Below are 22,816 nucleotides of genomic sequence, written 5' to 3' on the forward strand. Positions count from 1 at the left end.
GAGTTTTGGATGAAATAAATAAAAATATTGTGAATGTATTCACAAGGCATAACATAATAAACCTCAAAATTGGCTTTGCTTTTGATAGGTCCCAAAGAATTTGAATCTGTTTTTCTCAGTTATCTCCCTGCTCTTTAACTGTGAAAACATGGTCCTGGAAGAGATCTTTTTTTCCCATTAGGCAGCTTCCTTTAAGCATGAAAGATAACAAAGTGCATTTAGCATTGCTTCATCAGTTACAAAAGGAGGATGTTAATGCCGTAGATACTTGACTATCAAAGAAATTATCATTCTTCCAGCTACTGAAAATGATAATTCTGTCTTTGTATGTCCTGTTTTGTAGTTCCTTCCAATGCTGTCTTGAAATGGTCACACCCAGGGACATGGAATGATGTGGAAAAAGGCTGGGGTGGATCCAACGGCAGCATCCCAGGCCCTGGAGAAGACGTCATCATCTTACCTAGTAAGGAAGGAAGGAAAGGTGTTTAATTTCTGTAGGGGTGCTGTGGTCTGTCTACATTAGGATATGTACTTATGTTGTAACACGGGCTCCTTGGCACTAGTGTCCGTTCTAGTGTGTGCAGTACAGCACATTTGTTCATCATGACATTGACATCTGGGCTACAGTACAAAAGTGTGATTTTTGGAAGAGAATAATCATTCTTTTCCATTTACACATACACACAAACACACACACTTACTCATACCGATATTCAAGCCTAAGTATATGCAGGGACTTTATTTCAGGAGCAGACAATTTGCAAGATCCAGAATCACAGCTCACAAAGAGCTCATCTCTTGACGCACCTCTCCGTGTTTTGTGCAGGGAGAATATTTTACCTTTCCACAGTTATTCTGCCTTCCATTTTATTTTCCTGTTGCAATTCCCACTATCAATGATAATCTCTCAAGCCATTTGCCATGGATACCCCCTAGACATTTTAGCCTATGCCTGTGTTTCAACCTCAGACTTGAGTTGCATTTAAATCCCAGCTCAGTTTACAACCTTATTCCATGAACAACCTTCTGAATTCTAGCAAATACATTAGGCAACTTGCAATGAAATCTGGAGGAAAAACTTGTGATAACCATTTTATGTAACTGCTGACTCTGTTCTGATCAGGAAGTTGGACTTCCAGACATAATTATCGTACGATCCGATGAATACAGTCTGGTATATACCTGACGTACTCTAGGATCTGGTGCTGGCTCCTCCTCATTTGTTTGGAACCAGATGACTGTACCTACCTCCACTTCTGGTAATGGAGATAGCACTGTTCCCTTGTCTCTTCCTCTTCTGCCTGTTTTTGGCTTATGAAGTCTTTGTGGAAGGAAGTTTCTGTTGCTTTGGGTTGGCATTTGGACATGGATCCTCAGTCATGGTTAGTGCTTCTCTGTTCTGTATCATTAAAAGTAATATACACATATAATTTCAGGTTTAATTAAGAATGATGTTCAAGCTTAAATGAATATTTAGCTTAATCTTCAGTTTTCTGATAAATGTGAAAAACCCCTATATTGTTTGAAAGAATGCTTTTCTTCACTTTTTTGGGGGAACTTAGGTTGAACTGAAGAGTAGATAATTTCCATTTTCTGATTAGATCCCTCTTTCCTGTCAAAAAAGCACAATGTAGGGGTTTTTTCAGTTCCCTGATCTCACTACCTGTAATGCATAAATGTGGCTAAGTGTTTGTAAGTTCAGAGGCCAGAGAAGACACAGAAGTGTCCCTCCAGGGGTTTGCTTATCTCCTCTAGGTTCCGTGTCCTGTGTGCATCCAAGGTAACAGTAAGCACAGATGCTTAGGCATCTTAACATGTTCCTTGTCATTACATTTAATAGAGCTGGAAGAGTTACTGACCTGACCAAATGTGGATATCTAAGTTTTTCTTCACTGATGGTACTATGTAGAGCTCCAGGGCTCAAGTCACTTGCTTATATGAAGATATCTAGTGTGGTTTGAAGCACTCCAGGAGCATCCTACCTAGTCAGGTGAAACCCTAGATGGTCACAAGTGTCCTCCATGTCACATTTGCTAGTCCTGTGTGAGGTCTCAAATATCCAAGGGCATTTGAGATAGTACTAAATACTTAAATGAATTTACTATGGTGGGAGTTTAGACACCTAGCTCCCATCAGACAGCTCAGTTCTGGTGCCATAAATTGAGGCCTGAGACCCATTTCTCCAGAGCATGTTCAGCAGCATCTGAGATATGAACCTAGCTTGCAGTTAATGTATGTCCTTTGAACCATGATGTGTAAGTCTACGTCTGTTTCCCTTGCCACTAACAACCATGTAAAAGTCTTGCCAGTGGGAAGGTGTACCAGAACAGGGGATTGACCCTCGACCTCGAAAGTCCAAATGCAGCACCCAAAATGCTAGACTTGGTTTCCTTTTTCAACAACATTACTCCAGCCGTGTCACTGGTACTTCATATTGAACATGTGCCTGCTTCCCATTCAGAAATGTAGAAAATGTCCTTTCTGTCCTGTGCTCCCTGGTTCCTACTCCACTCTCATCTCCATCATATCTGACTTCTTACACAGGCATTAAACAGTGGGGCATTTCCCATGTGCTTTTCTCTCTTTTGGATCCTCTTGCCATGGCTGGATTTTGCACACCATTGCATATTTTTTCCTTCATATCACTCTGAGAACAAGGCTAGAGACAACACCAGATCATTTGTTTCTACTTCTTGTGTATCACCTTATAACCAGTTCATCAATATCAGCCCATGATTGTCAAAAGATCAGATCATTTCAGTCTTCAAAATCATGTGTCAGATGCAGATATGAAGACGCACAAAGGTGCCACTGGTACCTAAGACCTCTGCACTCACAGTGAGTTAATGATGTGCCGTGTGATCAGATGGTCACAGGAGGTAAATCACAATTTACACAGCAGTAGAAAGTAAAAAAATAAACAAATAAGAAGGTTTGGCTGAGGGTTTGGAGTTCTGTTGTTTAGATTAGATTGAGAGAGTAGAAGCTTGATGCTGAGGTTGTGATGGTCCTTCAGTGCATTGCAAATTCATCTATGAATAAAACTCCTCTGTGCTTCCTGCAAAGGTGGATGTAATCCTCTTGATAAAATAACTCATTTTAGCTGCCACTTGAGATATTGACCATGGCCTTTGTCACATACCACAAGGCCCTTCATGACTAAGATGTGCCTGAAGCATTGCACGTAGCTGCCCACAGCTCAGACCAGTTGATCTAGTTCTAGGATTGGAAACAATACCGCCGCATCAGCATGCTGGTATACCAGAACTAATTAGCTCTCCTGAGAGACAAAGCTCATTAGCTCAGGTCTGGCACTGTGCAATATGATCGCACAACCTTTGAGGTCAGAACTAACGTCTCATAAATTTAGAGAAGTGCTGGTTTGGTCAGCTTAACTGGGGAATGTCTGCACTGTGCTGCGGGGTGTGGTATAGAGATTCTTTCTAACATACTGATGCCTACTGGTTGGGAGGCAGCAGAATAAGGATTGGACTATTAGACATAATCTGTGTTTTACCATGGACGGGAATGTTCTCTGCCTATGAGGAATTGAGGGACCAGGACAATAAAAGTTGCCCAAAACCAGAACGCAAGTTGTTGCCTGAGCAGGATGAGACCCTAGGAGTTCCCCGTTCTGAATCACCATGTTCAGCTGCTTAGACCAGGGTGCTCCACAGTGTACAGTAAAGCTGTCTCAGCTCTTCAGAGGAGCTTTACTGAACAGCAAAACCACAACATAATATTTAATGGATGAAAAGGAAAGAGACAAATGATAAGTGAAGATGCACTGCCTGCTAGGACTGGTGGAGAGCCATACTCTGCAGCTGTCTTCTTCCTATCAGTGATAAAAATCTCTTAGCTCCCACCACTAGAGTAGATATGTGAGTTTAGTTGGTGTGCAGAAACTATTCTTCTCTCCAGTGACTTTCTGGAATTATTCTTCAATTTTAGCCCAACAACATGAACACAGACATGAACACAAGCTGTCTATCACCCAATCTATTTTGAGAGAGAACTGCTCTGTTGCATGGCTGCCTTTTCTGATATTCTCCCTCTACTTTCTTTTTACTCTCCCTGTTCACTCTTGCTGGATTGGAGGTGTTGAAACATTTATTGACAGTGGGAGTCAACAGAGTGCAGGGTCTTAAATTGGAGTCACAGTCATCATTAGTGTGATAAGGGCACTGGATTTGTTGCTCAAATGAAGGCACCTAAAATGTGATTAGGCAAGATGAATTTTCTGTCCATTTGTCATACTTTGCTTTGCTGCCACAAGTGCGTTTATGAGTTTCCAGTTACAAGAAAGCCAACCCCTTGCTTGGATTCAAAATCTAAAATGAAATCAACAATTTTTAAATTTATGTTTAATCGTCACATTTTATGGATGTTTCGAGTCTCATTTCCATTGGCTTTTGCATATCATGCTTAACTCAGAATGACTCCAGATGGCTACAGAAAAGTGAGAGTTTGTTCTCATGAGAACAAACATTCTGCAAACCACCCAAACTTTGTGCTACTGTACACACTAAAATAAGTTTTTGCAGTTCACTCCTGGAAAGATGCAGCTGTGTCTCACACTTCACTGTCTTTTAGTTACTTATAATTCTCTTCTGGGAGCCACTCATAACAATTTTCAGGTTGAAAGCCAAGCCACGGGTCTAATTCTGGTATCCTGTACATTACTGGTTAAGTCCTTTCAGCCCTCAAAGAACAGATTTAAAGTCTTATAAAAACAAATAATACAAGTTTAGCGCTCATTTCCAGTGTGAAGAAGTGGACAGGAAGACTTTGGTCTGTGCCTGACACTGTTGAAATCTCTGAATGAGCATGGATTCCCTGAGTTCACTGAAGAGCTAGGGCACTGCCTCTATTTAGCTACTGAAGGCTTAAATTTGCTTATTTAACAAAATATGCAAAATTGCATCACTAGGTCTGCCTCATGGACTGGACTCAGGAAAGTTTGAAAAGCTAGAAAACATCTCTATCAGCAAAATATTCATATTAAAAAACAGGTTTTTGTGTTGCTGCTTGAAGGGTACTTTTTGGAAGGCTTGGAAATTGGGGTTGTGTACTAAATTATTCCATTTTTTGCTCTGCTTTGAAAGCATTGGTGAGACTTCAGGAGTTCATAGACTTCATTGTACAAGGATAAATTTCATTTGCAACAGAGGTGGGTCACTCATCTTAAAGTGACTTTTAGTGTTGGTGTGTTACAAGTCCCCTCAGTGTCTGGCTCCCCAGCAGACATAAGTCTCCTCCAGCCCCAGCTGGAAATCTTTACCTCAGACAGCAATAACTTGTGCTTTTATCTCTGGAGGTTCATCCTCCAAAGCCACAACCATCCCACAAGGACCTCTCACATGCATCAGGCTTCAGCAGTCACACCACCTTGAAAAACAAGCTGGATGAGTTTAGTCATGCCATTCTGGTGGCCAGCAGTGGCATTAACTTCTCAAGCCCTTGGATTTTCAGGGCTTTGGTTTATGGTTTTCAGTGTGACACACTCCTGATGCAGCATGCTCCGGGTGGAAGGAGAATGTGTTATAATTCCAGCAATGGAATGCTGTTTTGAAGGGTATTGATATGATATCATGTAGCCTCTGGCAATTTCTCTCTTCTTTTTTTTTTTTCCTTTTTTTTTTTTTTTTTTTCCAGTGGTGGAATTCACTCTGTTATTCATTTTCTGATTTTGATTTTCTTTGAACTTTTTCTGTTTGAAGAGATGAATGCTGGAGTACTGTATCTCATATAATAGCTCTTCTGTTGTGCCTGATTTCCATTCAATGGCGTGCTATGGTGTTTTATATAGCGATGCGGTTGATCAAAGGCATTTTGTGTCATTGCTGGAGTCATTAGTGACTTCTCAGTATTGTACATCTGAACATTAAGACTCTGGCATACCTGTGAGCTTTTGTCTGAAGAAAGTATATGTATAATGAAGTGTAGCCCTGTTTTCAGGCTCAAACTATGGTTTGCTGAAAGTTGTTGCTTGCCAGTATACGAATGTCTTCATGGGAGAAAAACAACTTCAGTTTGCCTTTCTCTGAAGGTAAATCCCTTGAGCTCAGTGACCTAAAGTTTATGATTTTAACCGCTTAGTCATCATCTCCCTCTACTACATAAATGAGTATATTCTGTAAGGACGTCTCCTTTAAAGTTGTTTGCTTTTCTCCTCAAGTATGGAAGGACTTTTTTTCCTCAGAGGACTATTCTGTTCTTTCTACAGAGCAATATTTCACCCTCCGAAGACTTCACACCCCAAGCATTACAGCCCAGAATGATGTTCTTTTAAACTGAGGAAACTATACGTTTGCAGAGATATCACTGAATGGGAGAATTTCTCACTCCTGTGTTTTAAGGCTCACATACATGACACTACAGTTACAGAGCAGTCAGCATTTCCTTTATAAAACCTTTTTTAGAAATATGTCCAACTCAGCAAAAATATCTGTTCTAGACTGAAACTTGACATATAAATGGTATGCCTAGGAGCACTTCTCCTTTTCCTTGTAAAAATGTTTCAGTCTGTGTTTGATGAATATAGTTATGGCCTTTGTCAACTGCAGCTTTTTGCCACATTCTTGAGCTGTGATTTCACAAACTAGATTCCCCTTCTGTCTGAGAGATATCATTTTAACAACATCTTGCCCCTTATTCTCTTCTCCGTTTCATATCCTCACATACTGTGCCTTCAATTCTCAGCTCTGCGGGGCATAGGACTATACCTGTCCTGTAAAGAGATTATAGACGGGAGTTTCTTCATGCCTCTGAAAATGTATCAAGTACTAACAGTATGAGATTTAGGGGGAAAAAAAAAGATTGCATTTACTCTGTAGAGACTTATTACATGTGAATGCTGGGCAAATTTTGCATGCTTGAAAGTTACTTCACCCCAAGGATGCGGGGAATTTCTTTTGAGATGAGGTGTTCAGAGTAACCATGGGTTGCTGCAGTAGTTGGTGTAGTCCTTGAGAACAGAGGTCCTGGGCTTTCAGGGTGTCCCTTGTTGACGCCCAGAGAGAAAGAAGGAGAGGGGAAAAAAAAAAAAAAGAAAGGAAAGAAGGAAAGGAAGAGGTGGGATGATTGAGTTACAGGGATAAAATAGGAAAATGCATGTAGAAGAGACAAACAAATCTGCAAGCAGACCCAGGACCCCAAACCATGCAGAAATTTCCTCTCCCTTTAAGCTATGAAACTTCAGGGTTGCAAAACCAGAGTCAAAAACTAGGAAATGCTATTATTAAAGACAGCCTACTCATATTTTTTTCAGTCCGATTCTGAGTGTACTTCGTGTAGATTTTGATTATGTTTCCTGCAAACAGGATTTAGAAAAATTCTTAAACCTTTGTGCTAAATGATTTCAGTCAGCCCCTAATTATGTTTTGTAGAAAGGACTTTCCCTGTGTTACCTATTGCACAGTCATTTGTGTCTTCATCCAAAGCAGCTTCTAATGACTATAGGCAGAAACAAAATGGTGAAGTAGCTGATTCACTTCCCAAGACACTTCATGGCTCTTCCTATGTTCCACACCGAAACTGTTTCAAGTGGCCCATTCTCACCACTTTGTCAAAATCCATTGGAAAATAGGCGTGTTCCTTAATCTCTCCTGTTTTGTATATTTGTGCCTTGCAATAAATCCTAGCGTATGTGTTGCATATGAGATTAATGAAAGTCACAGCAGATCTCTGGGTAGGATTTGGCAGCTGCCACTGTGTTGAAGATTCTTATTTTCTGCAAGCTATTTCTATGAGAGTCACAATTAGATCATCTTATTGAACCCTCTGTTAAGGAAGTACCTTGCTTTTCCTTTTCCCAGGGACATCCACTGACTGAAAGATGCACCATATCTGGAAATTGTTACTCTTGTCAATAATGAAAGGAGATGGAAACCACAATTTAAGGGCCTGGGCTGTTTCCCAGTGCAATCAACTGAAAATCTCCTAGTGACATCAAAGAGCATTAGATGGGGCCTGAGGGTGGAATTCACCTCTGTGCGGTGGGCTACCTCTAAATGAGACACCATTTACGTCCTTTCTCATGTCCTACTTGGAAAGCTTAAGTGGCATTTAAAAGATTCACAGGGTGTAGACTTGCAGCTTTAAGAGGCAGCAGTGATGCTGTCATTGTGCTCAATCAACGACAGTCCCCACTCTGTTCTGCAATATAAAAGTATGCTCCTTGTTTTGTCCTTAAGGATCTGAGGGAATGGTGCTTCCCCTGGTCACTATTAACCAATTTATTAGCAGGGAAGGAGTAATCCTGTGAATACAGAAGTGAAGAAGTCTGGCTTCCTGCAGATTGTGTTGATGTAAGCAAAGCTTTCCTTTTAGTTGGTGAGGAAGAGGAGAGCAAAGTCAAACTTCAGAGAGGGAAAAGCAGTGACAAGGTGTCATCGGAGGTAGGTTGTGGTGTGTGGCTTCAGATGGTCACCCTGATCATTGCCGTTAACAAGGTGGGGACTTGAGGCTTTTTGTGTCATGAAGCACTGATTTGACACCGTTGTATTTTTTAACTTCCATCAATCTTGTTCCCTTCAATACTGTGAGGGAAAAATGCTGTCTGGACACAGCTTAACTTAGTCCTGGTTCATTGCATTGGATGATCAAGACTTGCATAAACAGAGCCAGATTCGCCTAGCGAGACTAACATGTCTTTAATTTACTGCCCTTCACATGCATTCTTGAAGGTTCAAGCAACGTTTGATGTGATTAAAGCATGCAACAATATAATTGTAAATATGATGTTATTATTAATTTAGCATATTACACCCACATCATGGAGCCTCAGCTGTAGATGAAGATCTGGTTGTGGATGCTGCACAAACACACAAGCCCTGCTCCAGTAGGTCTGAGCAAAAACAACCTAAATGAAGCAAAACTCAAGCAAAGCTAACATTCTTCACCTCCATGCCACATTTTTGGGCAAGTAGTGTTGGTAGGCTGCCATTACTCTAAACAACCCTTTGTTTTGTTTCTCAGACCGGACCATCCTGGTGGATATGGCTCTTCCCCCTCTAAGAGGTCTTTACATCCTGGGGACCCTCGAGTTCCCCAGCAACTCCAGCAATGTCCTGAGTGCAGCCTGTATTGTGGTGGTGGGGGGTACGCTGAAAGTGGGTAAGTGAGCAGCCTGACTTCTGGATGCCTGGGGTTTATTTGTGCTCTCGATAGACAGAGAAAGATTGTATATTTTTACTACAAACATGCTGGCCATCCTAATGCCCCATAGTTATCTGGATATCTGCAATGTGGACACTCAGAATACACGTTAAGCACAATGATTATCCACTGGAGCTAATTACCTGTTCATTTAATAGCAACATATTACAAATACTGTGATCTTCACCCCACTGAAGCTAATGGCAATACTCCTGGTTTCATGGTGGCTGAGATTTTATCCAATATGTGTAAAAGTCCTCACTACTTCATGTGGAGTTGCTTTATGAGACAGTAATTCCTCAGGGCAGGTTCTACCTTAGTGTTCAGGCAGTGCCCGGTGTCTGTGGGCATTAGTAAGACACTTCCTAGGTGACACAGAAGTATTTAAAGCCAACATAAACAGAGTCACGGAGAATCCCCAGAGTGCCTGGAAATCCCGCTGTGGCATGAAACTGGCACAGCAGGATTCAGCACATTTGTTCCTCTCATCCCTCTGCATAGATGAGCACTAGGACTTCAGGGAGGGACCTACCACTTTACCCCTACTTCCAGTGGTTTCAGAGTCCCCAATGTCACAGATGCTGTTCCACATTATTTGCAACAGACAGGATCGGTGTTTTTCTACAGAGAAGTAATTACTCACATAATTCCCTTTAAATATCAAAGTTCCTAAAGCCAGGCATTGTATTTACTTACAGGAATCCTTAGGACGTTGGGATCACATTGTTGATCACTGCTTGACCTTTCTCAAGATTGGTTTCATGAACTTTAAAGAGAATTTGTTTGTGTAATCACCTCCTGAGGAAATCTGTTCCAATATTTGTTTGTTGTTAATCTCAAGGGACTGTTTAGTTAATACTGTACTGGCCAAAAGAGTTATTTCGCTGTCTTGTGTTTTTCTTTGGAAAAGGAGGTTTGAAAGCCTAATCTGGGAGGTTAATATATATATATATACACTTAAAAGAGTCTCAGTCATTTCTTACTTACTCTTTTGTAGTTTAAATATGGTTTCATATTGGTTTTAAGAAAAAGCATGTGTTCATTTCTAAAAACACTTATTAAAAAAACATTGAGGCACTTCCTTGCTGCACAAACTCCCCTCCAGCACATCTGTGAGTAGTAACGATATTAAAAGCCAAACAGGTATTTGCAGCTGTTGAATGGTAGTCTGGCATCTTCTGGAGAGCTATCCTTGCTCTTGTTTCTGCTGTGAGATGATAGGTGGGGAGAGACTCTGCAAGTTTCCCACATCTTATACTGGCTTCTATGCTTGCTTGTAAAACTGGGAGTGCATGATTTTTTTTCCCTTCCTCTTTCTCTTCCCATGTGTTCGAGGCCTAAAGGTAACTTCTTGGAGCCCATCTGTCCCATCCTGAATCTTCCATGCCTGCAGGAAGGTTTTGCAGCCCATCTGTCCAATTCTACCACACCCTAAAGAAATCCTGACACAAAATAGATAATGAGACAGTTTAGTAAACAGATTTAATAGATGTGGACATCAGCATTCAGCATTGCCTGAGCGGGATCTGAGGTTGACATCATGTGAGCCAAATCCCCAGGTCCTCCCTGTTTTGTAACTTCTCCATGCCCTGTTTTCAGCATAGCAATCTTTGGTCACATGCCATTGCTTCTAATTCAGTGGCCTGGGCCAAAGACTTTCTGGTAGAGGCTGAGTATTTTGTTCACTTAAACTGCTAAAGAACAATGATAAGTTCTAGAAACAAATCTTACTTGGACTTTGGTGTCCTTCAGAGCACTTGGCATTTTATCTGCAGGGAAAAAAACAAAGTCAGAGGGTTAAAACAAGACTATAAGTATATAGGAACTGAGTGATGGTGAGAAATAAGTAAGAAAGGGGGAAAAAAGTGCAAAATTGGAGTTTATGAACATCAACAAGAGCTTCATTTTGTTAAAAAATACTTTACAAGGAAACTGGGATGAGAAAATACAATGATATTTGGCAGATCAGAATTCTTGGGACACCTTTGATTCTGCAGGGACTGTCATCGTTTTCCTCTTCAATGTATGATCACAATCCAGTGTGAATTATGATCAATGAAATCACTGGGAAATGTGAGATAATTAAAGATCCATAAAGAGCTGCAAGAACTCTGTCAGAGCCCTTGGACAACTCAGAAGTAAAATGTGTGGATCTATCCCCACAGTAACTTCTCTGGGTGCTCCTAGCTCTTCAGCATTGTTGGTCCCAGGGAGACTTTCTCGTTACTTCTTCTTTAGTAGTCCTAGCTCCCAGATAACGAGCATCTCTTTTTCACTTAAGCTTTCAAAGTCTGTTCTTTAATGGTGATATTTGCAATAACATTTTAGAAATACCATTTATTTCTACCTCCCTGTGTTGCCATGCTGTAAAAAAATCAGATGTTTTTCCAGTTTATAGAAGGAGAGTTTGAGGTTCAGAGAGATTAAATGATTTGCTACATATCATTAGCACACCTGTGTCAGAGTAAGAAAAGAAATGTTGAGCTCAACGTCTCAGAGTTTTTTTCGGTTCTTGGCTAGGATGGTTCCATTCATTTTAACCTATAAGTCAGCATTAAACACAGATGATACGTGCATAAAGTGCCCTGTTCCACAGCTGAACAAAACCCTCAGCTCTTGATAAGGCTGCAGAAAATCCTGAAATTCGTTTTGCACAAATGGATCCATCGGACTCATCCTGAACTCCACTGTATTCAGCTGCTCTTTGCTGGCAGGCTATTTTTATTTTTTTATAGTAGAACTTGCCAAGTAATTATCCAGATAGGATTTTTCTTTTTAGTCTCAACTTGTCAGATTCTTTTTTTGCATATCTCGTGATGGCTGCTTGTCACTCATGTCACTCATTTGAGGCAAGAAGCCTAAGGTCATCATTAGCTCGTGGCTTGATTGTCTGAAGATGAAACCCCAGACATTTCTGATGTCTCTCATCTTGCTTATGGTAAGAGCTCTAATACATTCACTCCCCTTCTTTTCAGTACTAGCAAGAACTCCCATACTGATTTCCCGAAGGGTAAATCAGTGTACTTCATGAAACGGCCATGTGTTAGTGATGTTTAATGCTCACCCTTATAACAATTAGTGCACAAGTGAGTTTCACCAATTTACTATCTTTTCCAACTTCTCTGGTACCTCTATTGAGTAGGTCTCATCTTCTTTAGCTATAAACTGAGTCCCATCTTGCAGTCACAGAGCACCCCTGCACAGTTACTCAACTTGTATGAAGATGGAATACTGTTGATATATTGAGAGAAATTTTCATCCCTGATGACAGAAAAAGTGGTTTGAAAAGTTCATTGCACCATCTGCATTCCCTTCAATTAATCTCTCATCTTCTATCTCTTTGGTTTTTACCCTTTCCAAGCCACTTGGTTTCTTTTAACTAATCATACCATCTAGAGAAGGGATTTGGTTCATGTGTTTGACAGCCAAGTTTAGGTGTAACATGTGGACGTCAGCGAGTGAGCTGCCTGTTTCAACAGAGATTTAGTCAATACAGTCAATGCAGTCACTGCAGTCAGTTGGACTGGCTGATACAGGTATGTAGAGCAAATTACAATCTGTGCTGTATTGTGTGATCTTTGTTAGCTCAGACAGCCAGAGAACATGGAAATTAAGAAACCTAAATGTAGGTATATGAATCTCCCTGGAAACACGGTTCAGTTCCCTAACTATAAGGATTTTGCATCACTTTGGGCACCCTCAGGTGTTCCACCTGGCCTCCAGCTTCTGCTTGAAAAGCCATTGTTCTGTCATTGATCCCTGCCTTGTATCTGGCAACCTCACGTAGTGGATTTGGAGGGCACTAGGACTCTCAGATTAAACATTAAACATCTATATTTAGGCAGCTGAATCCCATCCTACATGTCTCACTTCTTGTTCCTTAGACACTTATCTCTCACTTGTGGCTGCTGGTTCCTATTCCACAGCTGTCTGTCTCTCATCTCTTGTTTATTTGGCATCACCATCTGTCAAAGGCAACCCATCTGATGTCTCCTTGTTTACAGGCTGCTTTTACAGGCTTCTTTGTAGAGTGCCGTCTGAACACCTGAAGGAACAGGTCAGGAAGGAGAACTAACACTAGGTGACTATCTGGCTGTGTATTGACCATGAATAAAAACTCTTCAGACTTTCTGGTGACAACATACTACAGTTTTCAAAATAGCTGGGTAGCTAGAGTCCAAGAAGTTTTGGATTCAGGAAACATGGAGCTGATAGTGGAGATGATCACAGCAAGATACTTAGCAAAGACTATTTGCCAATAGAAGGAAGTCGATCTTATCTCAGATTTCCTTGCTCTTATATACAACAGCTGTTGCAGAGTGTTATGTTGTAAAGAAAGAAAAGGTTAGATGGGAGAAAACACCCACTGTTCTAGGAAAGAATTGAATAGGTTTTTCTATGGAAAAAGAAAAAAACACAACAAAAAATTGTCAGGAAGAACATCTGGAATAAAAATGAAATATGAAAACAATGGAAAATGCTTTTGAAACTCAACAGAAAACTAGATCCAGGCTGCAGTCCAGGATAAGTGAAAATCTGGACAGAAAAAACACACCTCTCTCTCTGTTCTCCCCTTTTTTCCCCCCCTATTTTCTCATAGTATGTTTTTATCCTCTCCAAAAGTTAGACCTGATGGAGGATTATGAACCAGCTGCAAGCATTGCACTAACAGATCTGCATTGCAATCCAGGCAGCTGGACCTCACATTTCTTTGGGAAAGTATGTAATCAGTGGTGACTTTATTAGCAGCATAGGTTGTTTCCTACACATAGGATTATCGTATATGTTTGGGGTTTTTTTGCATCATGTAGTGCATGCATTGTGGTTCCAGCACTCCCTGGAAGAACATCAGCTTTAGATACCCCCTGTAGGAGGTCACACACCTGCAGTGAGGCCATTTGATGTGACATCTGTCATCAGACAGACAGTGAAGGCACAAACCGACTGTGCAGTGTCTGCGCAGAAAGCCCAGCTCATAGGAAGTTGCACAGTTGCTGTGTATGCCCCAACAGATTGATCAGTCTCCGCACTGAAGAGATACCTGACGTATCCAGAGTGGACAAAACACTGCTCAGGAGCACTGCTCAGGCTGGCAGACATGTGTCATTTCTGGACAGATGAGCAAACCTTTCAAATTCCAGATAAACTTTCCAGTGGGAAGAACATGTGTTTGAGGAAGCCCTACCTATTTTCTGCGTACGCTGTCTTTAGACCCTCGTGACCTTTTCTGCACGTCTCACCTGACACTTCTGCTAGCTTCTGGTTGCAATTACCTTTTTTCTGGTTCTCTGTCAGCAGTGCCTTGTTATCTCACATTATGATCAACTAGGCTGCTGATCAAATTGGTAAGCCTTCCAGTTGCAGTATGAAGTAGGATCCATTTCTGCACGTCTCATGTACAGGATGGGTAATTCGACAGTTTGGTGTGATCTTAATGTAAGACTTGTTCACCACAATCAAGTGGGGCAAGAAACCTGAAATTTTCACATCCAAAGTTCAAAGACAGGCACTTAAAGCCCAGATCCTTCACATATGTGTTGCAGAGATTATGATTACAGTGTTTATACCAACTTGGTAACTTTAACAAACTACTTATTACAAGAGCTGTGATTTCATATGCCAGTTACTTTGCAAGGCCATGAAACTTACCCAGCCCCAGTGACTTGTGTACATTAACTATTTTGGATTTCCCTATGAGTAAGCCGAGGTAGCTGCCTTTTCCATATCTCCATTTTCATGAGCCATTCTGTAGGGCTGTATTTAGACTAAGCTGACATGCGTATCTCAGGCCTTACTCCGCTTTCCCTTTGTTTTCCTTTGTTCTCCATCCATTCACAGAGAGAGCATTACCTTTTCAAGACCTGTTGTCTTATCTTTTGAACATTTTTCACTTTGTTTCCTAATTCTTCACTTCCAAATTATTGCTGACTTTGCTGGCCCATCTCTTTAATTTTTTTTTCCCATTTGTTTCAGCTTATCTACTTACCTTCAATATCTCCACACTACTTGGGGTCGTTGATAAAATGTTGCTTACAACAAGGACTGCAAGACCAGGCCTGCTTGAGTCAATGCCCCAATTCTAGTCAGTCAGCCTGTAAATTAATGTGTGCCATGTTCTTGTTGTGCCAGCGTAGTTTGTTAACCGGCAAGTTTTGTGCTACTAAGTCAAGTGCCTTGGAGAAGCCAATTATATTATATCAAAGCTATTATCTTTATCAACTAAACCTGTAATCTCATTAGAAGATGGTAACAAGGAAGTTTCACAGGACCTTTTTTCTACAAAACCGGGTTGATTGGCATTAATTATATCATTCACCTTTAATGATTTATTAATTGTGTTCAGAGTTGGACATTCCATTTTTATTTATTTTTCCCCTAGAATCAGTGTCAAGTTGACAGGCCTGTAATCACCTGGGGCTCTTACTTTTATCTTTGTTTGAAATATTGGCACAATATTAGCTTTCTTCAAGTGCTCTGAGACATCATGAGTGATCCCAAACTTACTGAAAAGTCCACCTTAATAGTCCAATGAGTTTCTGGGCCAACTCTTCTGTAGCACTTGCGTTGAAGTTACTGAAATCCATTGATTTAAAACCATGGAAGTACCAATAGAAATAAGCGAATATTAAGATTATTTTTGTTCTAAGTCTAATTTTTCTACTTATAGATATATTCTGTGTTCTTTTGTGTCACATATCATTTGCAGTTTGCAGCCACTGAAGCATTTCTGTGAACATTTTTTTTCCCATTTTAAATTTTTTTTCTAAGGTTTTAACATGGTGATGAGCTATTATGAATAGTTTTATTATAACTTCTTTGTTTCTCACTCTGATTATATTTTTCATTTTTTCTTTAACAAGGCTAATATTCCTTAACCTCTTGTCATGCTTTTTAGGATTAAAAATCACAAGTTTTAGCTAAATGTAGACGTAATTCTTTTAAAGAAGAGACAACTTCCAGTTCAAGCCTTTAGAATTCACATTTCCAACATGATTGCTAAGCCTGGAAGACTCCTTAAAAATGGTTTTAAAATTGTGCTGAGATTTGTATATATCACATAGCTATTTTTAACTGACAGAGCTAGAAGAAATAGTAAATGCTTTGTAATCAGGAGTAAAATAATAATGCCAATAATAACACCAACAGTCATTCAGAATGATAAGTAATAATAATCCCCACTTCAGGGGAACATCATCATGATTAGGAAATATTAATTGTGAATAACATTGTGAGATCAATATAAAAGTCTCCAAACATTTTTGTTGAGTCTTTCTTTGGTCTTTGGTGTAGCTAATAACTTTATCCCAGGGGGTAAGGTTGACCTGAGGATTGGGAAAGGTATGTTCAGACTGAGTATTTTAAATCACAACTTGCTGTGAGAGTGAAGCAGGAAAACAATCAGTCTATGTACAAAAACAGACGCAAATGTCTACATAAGTCTTCTGCTGCTCTAGGTGGATATTTGTTTAATCTAGTGCATCAGTGGTGAAAGCAATTATCACTAGTTTTACTTTGTGAAAGTAATATTTGGTTACAGCATGATTCTTGATTTTCTTCTGTTCTAACCACAGTTATGGGAGTTTAAACAAGAAAGTCAAAGATGGTTTGGATGGATGATGGACATTGTAAGATTGAATTCCCTCCATGTCCCCAGAGAAGATATGAGCTCACTGGTGTGAGATATATTAGATGAGCAGCATGCAAGTCTTGTACTCTTTGTCTTTTACCCATTTAAAAGCTGTACAGAGAATTTAAATATCCACAGATATCAGTCAGAGACTGATGGTGAACAATTAATTTATTTATTGATTTCACTTAATTAAAAAATTCTCTTAAGGAGGAATGTTTCTTTAAGATACAAAGTCAGCTTTCTTTTCCAAACTAGTAATTTTTAATATTAAAAGAACATGACAGGACAGCTAATTTTGTAGAGATATGTATATATATATTTTAGTTCTACATCTGCTGCAGTTTTGTGTTGCATAATTGATTTAATCTCTAATTTTAAAGGAACACTGAACTTTTTTACTGGACTCTGCATACATTACTCCAGGGTGAAAACTGTCCTACTTTTTCCTCCTTACTATCTGTTTAGTGCTGGGCCATTTTCTTCTGAAACTGTAAACTACCCTTGGTGAAATAAATGAACTCACAGTTGGAATACAGTTTACTGTACCGACTTATCACCACGAGATAAGAGCACCATTGCACACACCAAAACTTCTTGGGCATTTTTTTTTTCTGCTAAGAATCTTTCCATTGGTCTGAAAGACCATTTTAGCCATCCTGGCTGCAGAACTCCTGATTACCTGGGAACTGGTGAAATTGTAAAGGAGCAGAAAGGCAAAAATGGGCTGAGGAGGGAAATGCTAGTTCAGCCATTTAGATCTTTAAATTTGGATTCATGCAACCCAGTTCCCCCCTAATTTCAGCATTACAAAAGCCATTGATACCTCTGTGGTTGGTTGTTGCTGTTTTGTCTTTATTGCAGGTTCTTTTCAACATCCCCTAGAAAGGGATTTAAAGCTGCTGGTCCTCCTTCGGGCATCTGAAGGGATTTACTGTGATCGTCTGGAGGAAATAAATGTCCACCCAGGGAGCATTGGTATGAAACATGAATTCATCTTTTCACAGGAAACTAATCTTAGGCAATAGCCAAATCTACCACTGTTGAGCCTGTTACTATGTCATACAGGAAAACATCTAACAAAAGTACACGTTTTTTGAGCTAAAATTCTTAACTTTCACCAAGTCAATTTCTGCATTTTCTGTGGAGATTTTGTTTAGGTAAAATTTGGCTGAAGTGAGCAACTAGGTGTCAAATCCTGAGTTCTTTACATGAGAAACTGGAGAGGACTTAAAAGGACTTATACACATGCACAAGGGTTTGTGTTGGTTCTAGGTTTGAGATTTGTAAAAGGTAGTTGTCAAAGTTGAAGGTATTAGTAAGATGACCTTGTTGAGTGGAGAGAAATGCACATTGTCAGAGAGTATTTTGTCAGTTACCTTTAGTCTCTCATAGAATGAAACAAATTGCTCTCAAGTTTCCAGGCTAGGATGATGAGCTTAAACTCATTTAACTATTTTTAAGTGCCTGACTTAAGGGAGATGAACTACATCCAAGAGCTACTGGATGGATCCAAATGCACACATTTAAATATTTCCAACCATTTGGACCCACAGAAAGATTGACAAAAGAAGGTTCCTGTCAACTTTCACATGTCCTGATATAATTATGGTTAAAGAAATAAGTTAACTTTTCAATTTTCCATGTTTTAAAATATGTTTTCAACAATACTTGAGTATTGCAAGACTTCATTCACTGCTGAGCTGTAAAGACACTAGAAACTCAAACTGCTAGCAAGAAACATTGCCTGGATCAAGATTTGTAGAATATTAAAGAAACTCAGAGAAAAAACAAATAACAAAAAATCTCAATTTGTTTCTGATAGTGACTTTGAAATACTATTGTACACATTAATCAAGCAATTACAAACTTTTAGCAAATAGCTAAGTGAAATGTTTGGAAGGCAAGACAGAAACCTAACTGATAGAGGAGATGGATTCTGAGGGGTTTTTTAAATCTAAATTACTTAGAAGTTGAAGTACAACAAGAGCTACCAATTTGACTTCCTATGATTTTAGGGGCTACAAAAGAAGATAGATATGTTACTGTGGTTCAGCACACTGTCACGGATCAAATGAGACTTCACAACTGTTCATGCTATCCTCTTAGACCACAGCAAATGCAAGATCAAGGAAGTTATTTTGAATGTCTGTCTCAGTGGGATAATCAGGCTTGCATTACCAATGCTTTCTGCAGTCTTCTTTTGGGCTATAGTGACATAATATGGCACAGAAAAAGTTGTCTATGGAGGAGATTAGCCCAAGCAGTAACATGGGTTCACTAAATACCTGAAGCACACAACTCCTCTGAAGCAATGTATCACTATTAGAGATGCAGAACAAATATTGAACTGACTCAAACCGAAAGATTTCAGATTAGGTCAGCAAACAGAAACAAAACATTTCAATGCAGGAAATCAGATTTTTTTTCATGCTTCAAATTTAATCTCTTTGGAACATGTCATCTATAAGGAAAATTTTGATATTTTGGCTTTCTGCCCTGGTTTTTTGATCCACTTTCCAGAAAAAAAAAAAAAGTGAGTCTTTCACAGATCAAAATATAAATAATAGCTGAGTAATTTTTTGTATCTTTCATTCCTGGAGTTTTTACTTAATTTGTTTAGTTAGGTAGATTTTTTTTTTTTAAGGTAGATACCTTTGCCTGCAATTCCAATTTGAGTTAATGAGAATTCTATGGTACAATCCCCTTTCTTGCCTTTACATGTGATGATCATTTTACTTTATTAATGATTTTTTTCTAGTTCACTTTGTATTTCAAGTGGAGGCTATATGCTGTTCTTATACTTTTCATAAAATATAGAAACATACTTTAATAAATATAAAGATTTCCATGTATTTAGTTATGGGTTCAGTTCTTCTCAAGTCTGTCTTTCCTCTAACATTTGATCTCCTGCTTCTGTTTTTTCCAGGGGTTTATGGACAGGTGCAAATTTATAGTGCTTATCCTAAGACATCTTGGACACATCTGGGAACTAATGTTGCTCCCGGCAATGAAAGGTGGTATTTTGCCCAAATCTGCCTCCAAATGTTAAGTTTTGGCTCCTGTTCCTGTGACTTGTATTAATGTTCCTATGAGCTGTATTACTCTCTTCCTTTGTGATATGTTTAAACTATGTCTAGGTAGAAAAAGAACACCTATCTTACATCTTGCAAGAAAATCAGACTATTTTTAGATTAATTTTAATTCTAAAGAAGAATGAAGCTGATATTTCCTTCCTTCCTTCCTTCCTTCCTTCCTTCCTTCCTTCCTTCCTTCCTTCCTTCCTTCCTTCCTTCCTTCCTTCCTTCCTTCTTCCTTCCTTCCCTTCCTTCCTTCCTTCCTTCCTTCCTTCCTTCCTTCCTTCCTTCCTTCCTTCCTTCCTTCCTTCTTCCCTTCATCCCTTCATCTCTCTTTCTACCTTTCTCTTTCTTTGTAGAAGGAAGATACGTATTTGAAAGTGGCTGATATCTTGGTGATTAGGATTTTCATTTTGGTTTGAGACCTACATTAAAATCTCATCTCTGAATTAAGCAAAACTGGGATATGAACCATGTTCTTCAGCATGTTAGATCAGTCCTTTACTAAGTGGTTTCTGGAGTGATCATCTTGATTTCTTCTATTAGAGTAAATCATTGTTGTGTATCTGATTAATGTCAATTGGCTCAACAAATGTAAGGCTGCCTGTATATTCTGAAGGGTAAGATTTCTGTCTGCTGTGTAAGCCTTCCAAGTTATAGACACATTTTCACTTAACCTTGGAAAAATAACTTTGAAATGCTACCTTCTCTCTCCCCCGATGCTGCCCATCCATAAACTTTTAAAGCCCCTGCACCAAACTCAACTTCATCATCACATACCCATCAATTCTGCCTCAAGGTTTAGCCAAAACCATCACCTAAGGCAGGTTAAGTGGAGTTGCCACAGATGCATGTTAAACAAATAGGTGTCTATGGCCTGAAGTTCAAACCTTTCATCTGAATCAGAGAAGATGTCTGCATAAGAATGTCCCCCGTATCTGCACTGACCATTAGTTGGGGGGTGGGATGGGCACGTACCTAGCTTTCTCTGGAGGTCTCATTCTTGATTCTGTGCTATACAAAATTTTTATTACCTTTTGCTGCAATTCTTCCAAGTGCTTAATTTTAAACCGAAATATGTGTATTCAAAGAAAAAAAATTCTATCATTCAAGCCTAACAAAAACTCATTGTAAGAGTTCCCATCTGGGTAGAGGTGAAATATCAGCATTTAGGGAAGGAATTTTTTGGAAACTCATTGTAAAGATGGGCAATGGAAGCACAAAGACCTCACAAGTAGGATTCTTTTGTTATTAGCTCTCACGCAGTTGAGTGTCTAGTGTATATTAATTGGTTAGGATTGCTGTATAGCCAGTGGAGAGACAGATACTTCCAGATGCCAATTCAAACCATGCAACATTAGAATCACCCTCTGGAAATTCTTCTCTTTCCCCGATCACTATGAGAGTTCAGAGTAAGCAGATTCTTGACTGAAGCATGCCAAAAAAAAAAAGAAAGTAAGAAAGGTATTTATCATGTGAAGTCTAACAGCCAGCTAAGAGTAAATGTGGTTAGATACAGGAAACAGGCAAGTCAGTGATAGAATATGAAAACTGAAGGAAGTGGCTTTTTTTATTGACTGAGAGAAGCTGCTGTATGCATTTTCCAGCATGAATCAGCACATGAGTTAGGGAAGGATTTATGCTTTCAAAAAGAAGGAGAGAAAAAAAAAGAAAGTACTTATTTACTTACAGTGGAAACCTAAATTATTATTTCAATATGTTAGTATCTTAGGTGATGTCTCTTACAAACCATGTTTTCTTTTGCATACTGGTTCCTCTTACTAGACTTCTCTGAAATACAAGAGTCAAAAGAATTATATTTGGGTCCACAAGATATAAATTATTATTGGAGCGTATGCCTGTGATTGGACTTAAGATTCAACCTCTAGTATGGGTTGCATGTGAACTGTCAAAAACCCCAAACATATGCCACAACTATTCTTACTCTGTGTGGTTTTGATTCCTCTTTGCCAGTGCATTTATCCTTGAACAACACACAGTTCTCAGTCACACTAGCACTATCCTGCCATTTCAGAAGATATCCAGTGCTTCCTTTAAGCAAAAAAAGAAATCAAAGTTTTGGTAGACTTCTCTTCTGAATGTTCACAGGTGTTGAAAACTGGAAGTACTCATCTTGAGCCTACTCATCTTTGAGGAAAATTCTGAGAACAAACACTGGGAAAACTTGGCAACATAACTCGCTAGTTATATCCCTTTAGGACTTTCCTTTCTCTCTGCACTTCTGTCACTCTTGACTGCATAATGAGGCATTCTCTGATTTCATTCAGTGGTCTGTTTTCTCAGTAATTACCTAATTACCTGAAGAGTATAGGTCATCACCCGGCCAGCACCAGTCACCCTGTAATAGGAGAAGGTGTTTGTCAAGTGAGTATAAACACTGATCATTATCCATTTTGCTTTCACTAGACGCTTTTATTTTCTCTATGTGAAGCTAAAAAACCTCTGAACTACAAATAAAACTTTGAATGCAAAGGGGGATCTTCAAGATTAAAACAGATAAATGTAGGTGTCTGTAACATTTAAAAAGGTACCTAAGCTCCCATTAGAGTCAGCAGAGTTCTAGGTGCTGGAGCCTACAGGGCTACTCAGCTACCAAGGGCAGGATTCAGGTACCTAAACACAGGTTTTAGGCTCATCTGAGGTGCCTTTGGGCTCATAGGAGATGCCTTTGAGTCCCCTCCATGGCTTCCACCTGTGTCTCCAGGAACGCTCCATGAACAAGTCCTATCATATCTACCAGCTGATGTCTTAGATATCCTGGAACATCTCAGATGATAGCAAAAGGTGTTCTTGTTTAGGGAATCAAATCCTGCTTCTACGTGCCCAGTTCAGAGAGAGCTGAATTCCACCCACTACTGACTGTGGCAATCAACTACAGTGGAAGCTTAAATGCCAAGTGCATCCACACACATAAGCCTACACATGGACAACT

The 22,816-nt window shown here is 39.5% G+C and overlaps 1 protein-coding gene across 1 annotated transcript in view; it reads left to right on the forward strand.

The window, feature by feature from the left end:
- The window catches only part of PKHD1 (polycystic kidney and hepatic disease 1 (autosomal recessive)), a gene marked incomplete at its 3' end in the record, with an annotated part of 174,336 nt that extends 154,533 nt beyond the window's left edge, over positions 1–19,803 (forward strand). Inside the window, exons 50-53 of the mRNA XM_009695590.1 lie at positions 344–463; positions 8,980–9,117; positions 17,651–17,764; positions 19,716–19,803. Of these exons, the coding sequence (XP_009693892.1) occupies positions 344–463; positions 8,980–9,117; positions 17,651–17,764; positions 19,716–19,803 (460 nt within the window). The remainder of the gene's footprint in view (positions 1–343; positions 464–8,979; positions 9,118–17,650; positions 17,765–19,715) is intronic.
- Positions 19,804–22,816: the final 3,013 nt, after the last annotated feature.

Source organism: Cariama cristata, unplaced genomic scaffold (genome assembly GCF_000690535.1).
Source record: "Cariama cristata isolate BGI_N322 unplaced genomic scaffold, ASM69053v1 scaffold2512, whole genome shotgun sequence".
In the NCBI taxonomy this organism is placed as follows: domain Eukaryota; kingdom Metazoa; phylum Chordata; class Aves; order Cariamiformes; family Cariamidae; genus Cariama; species Cariama cristata.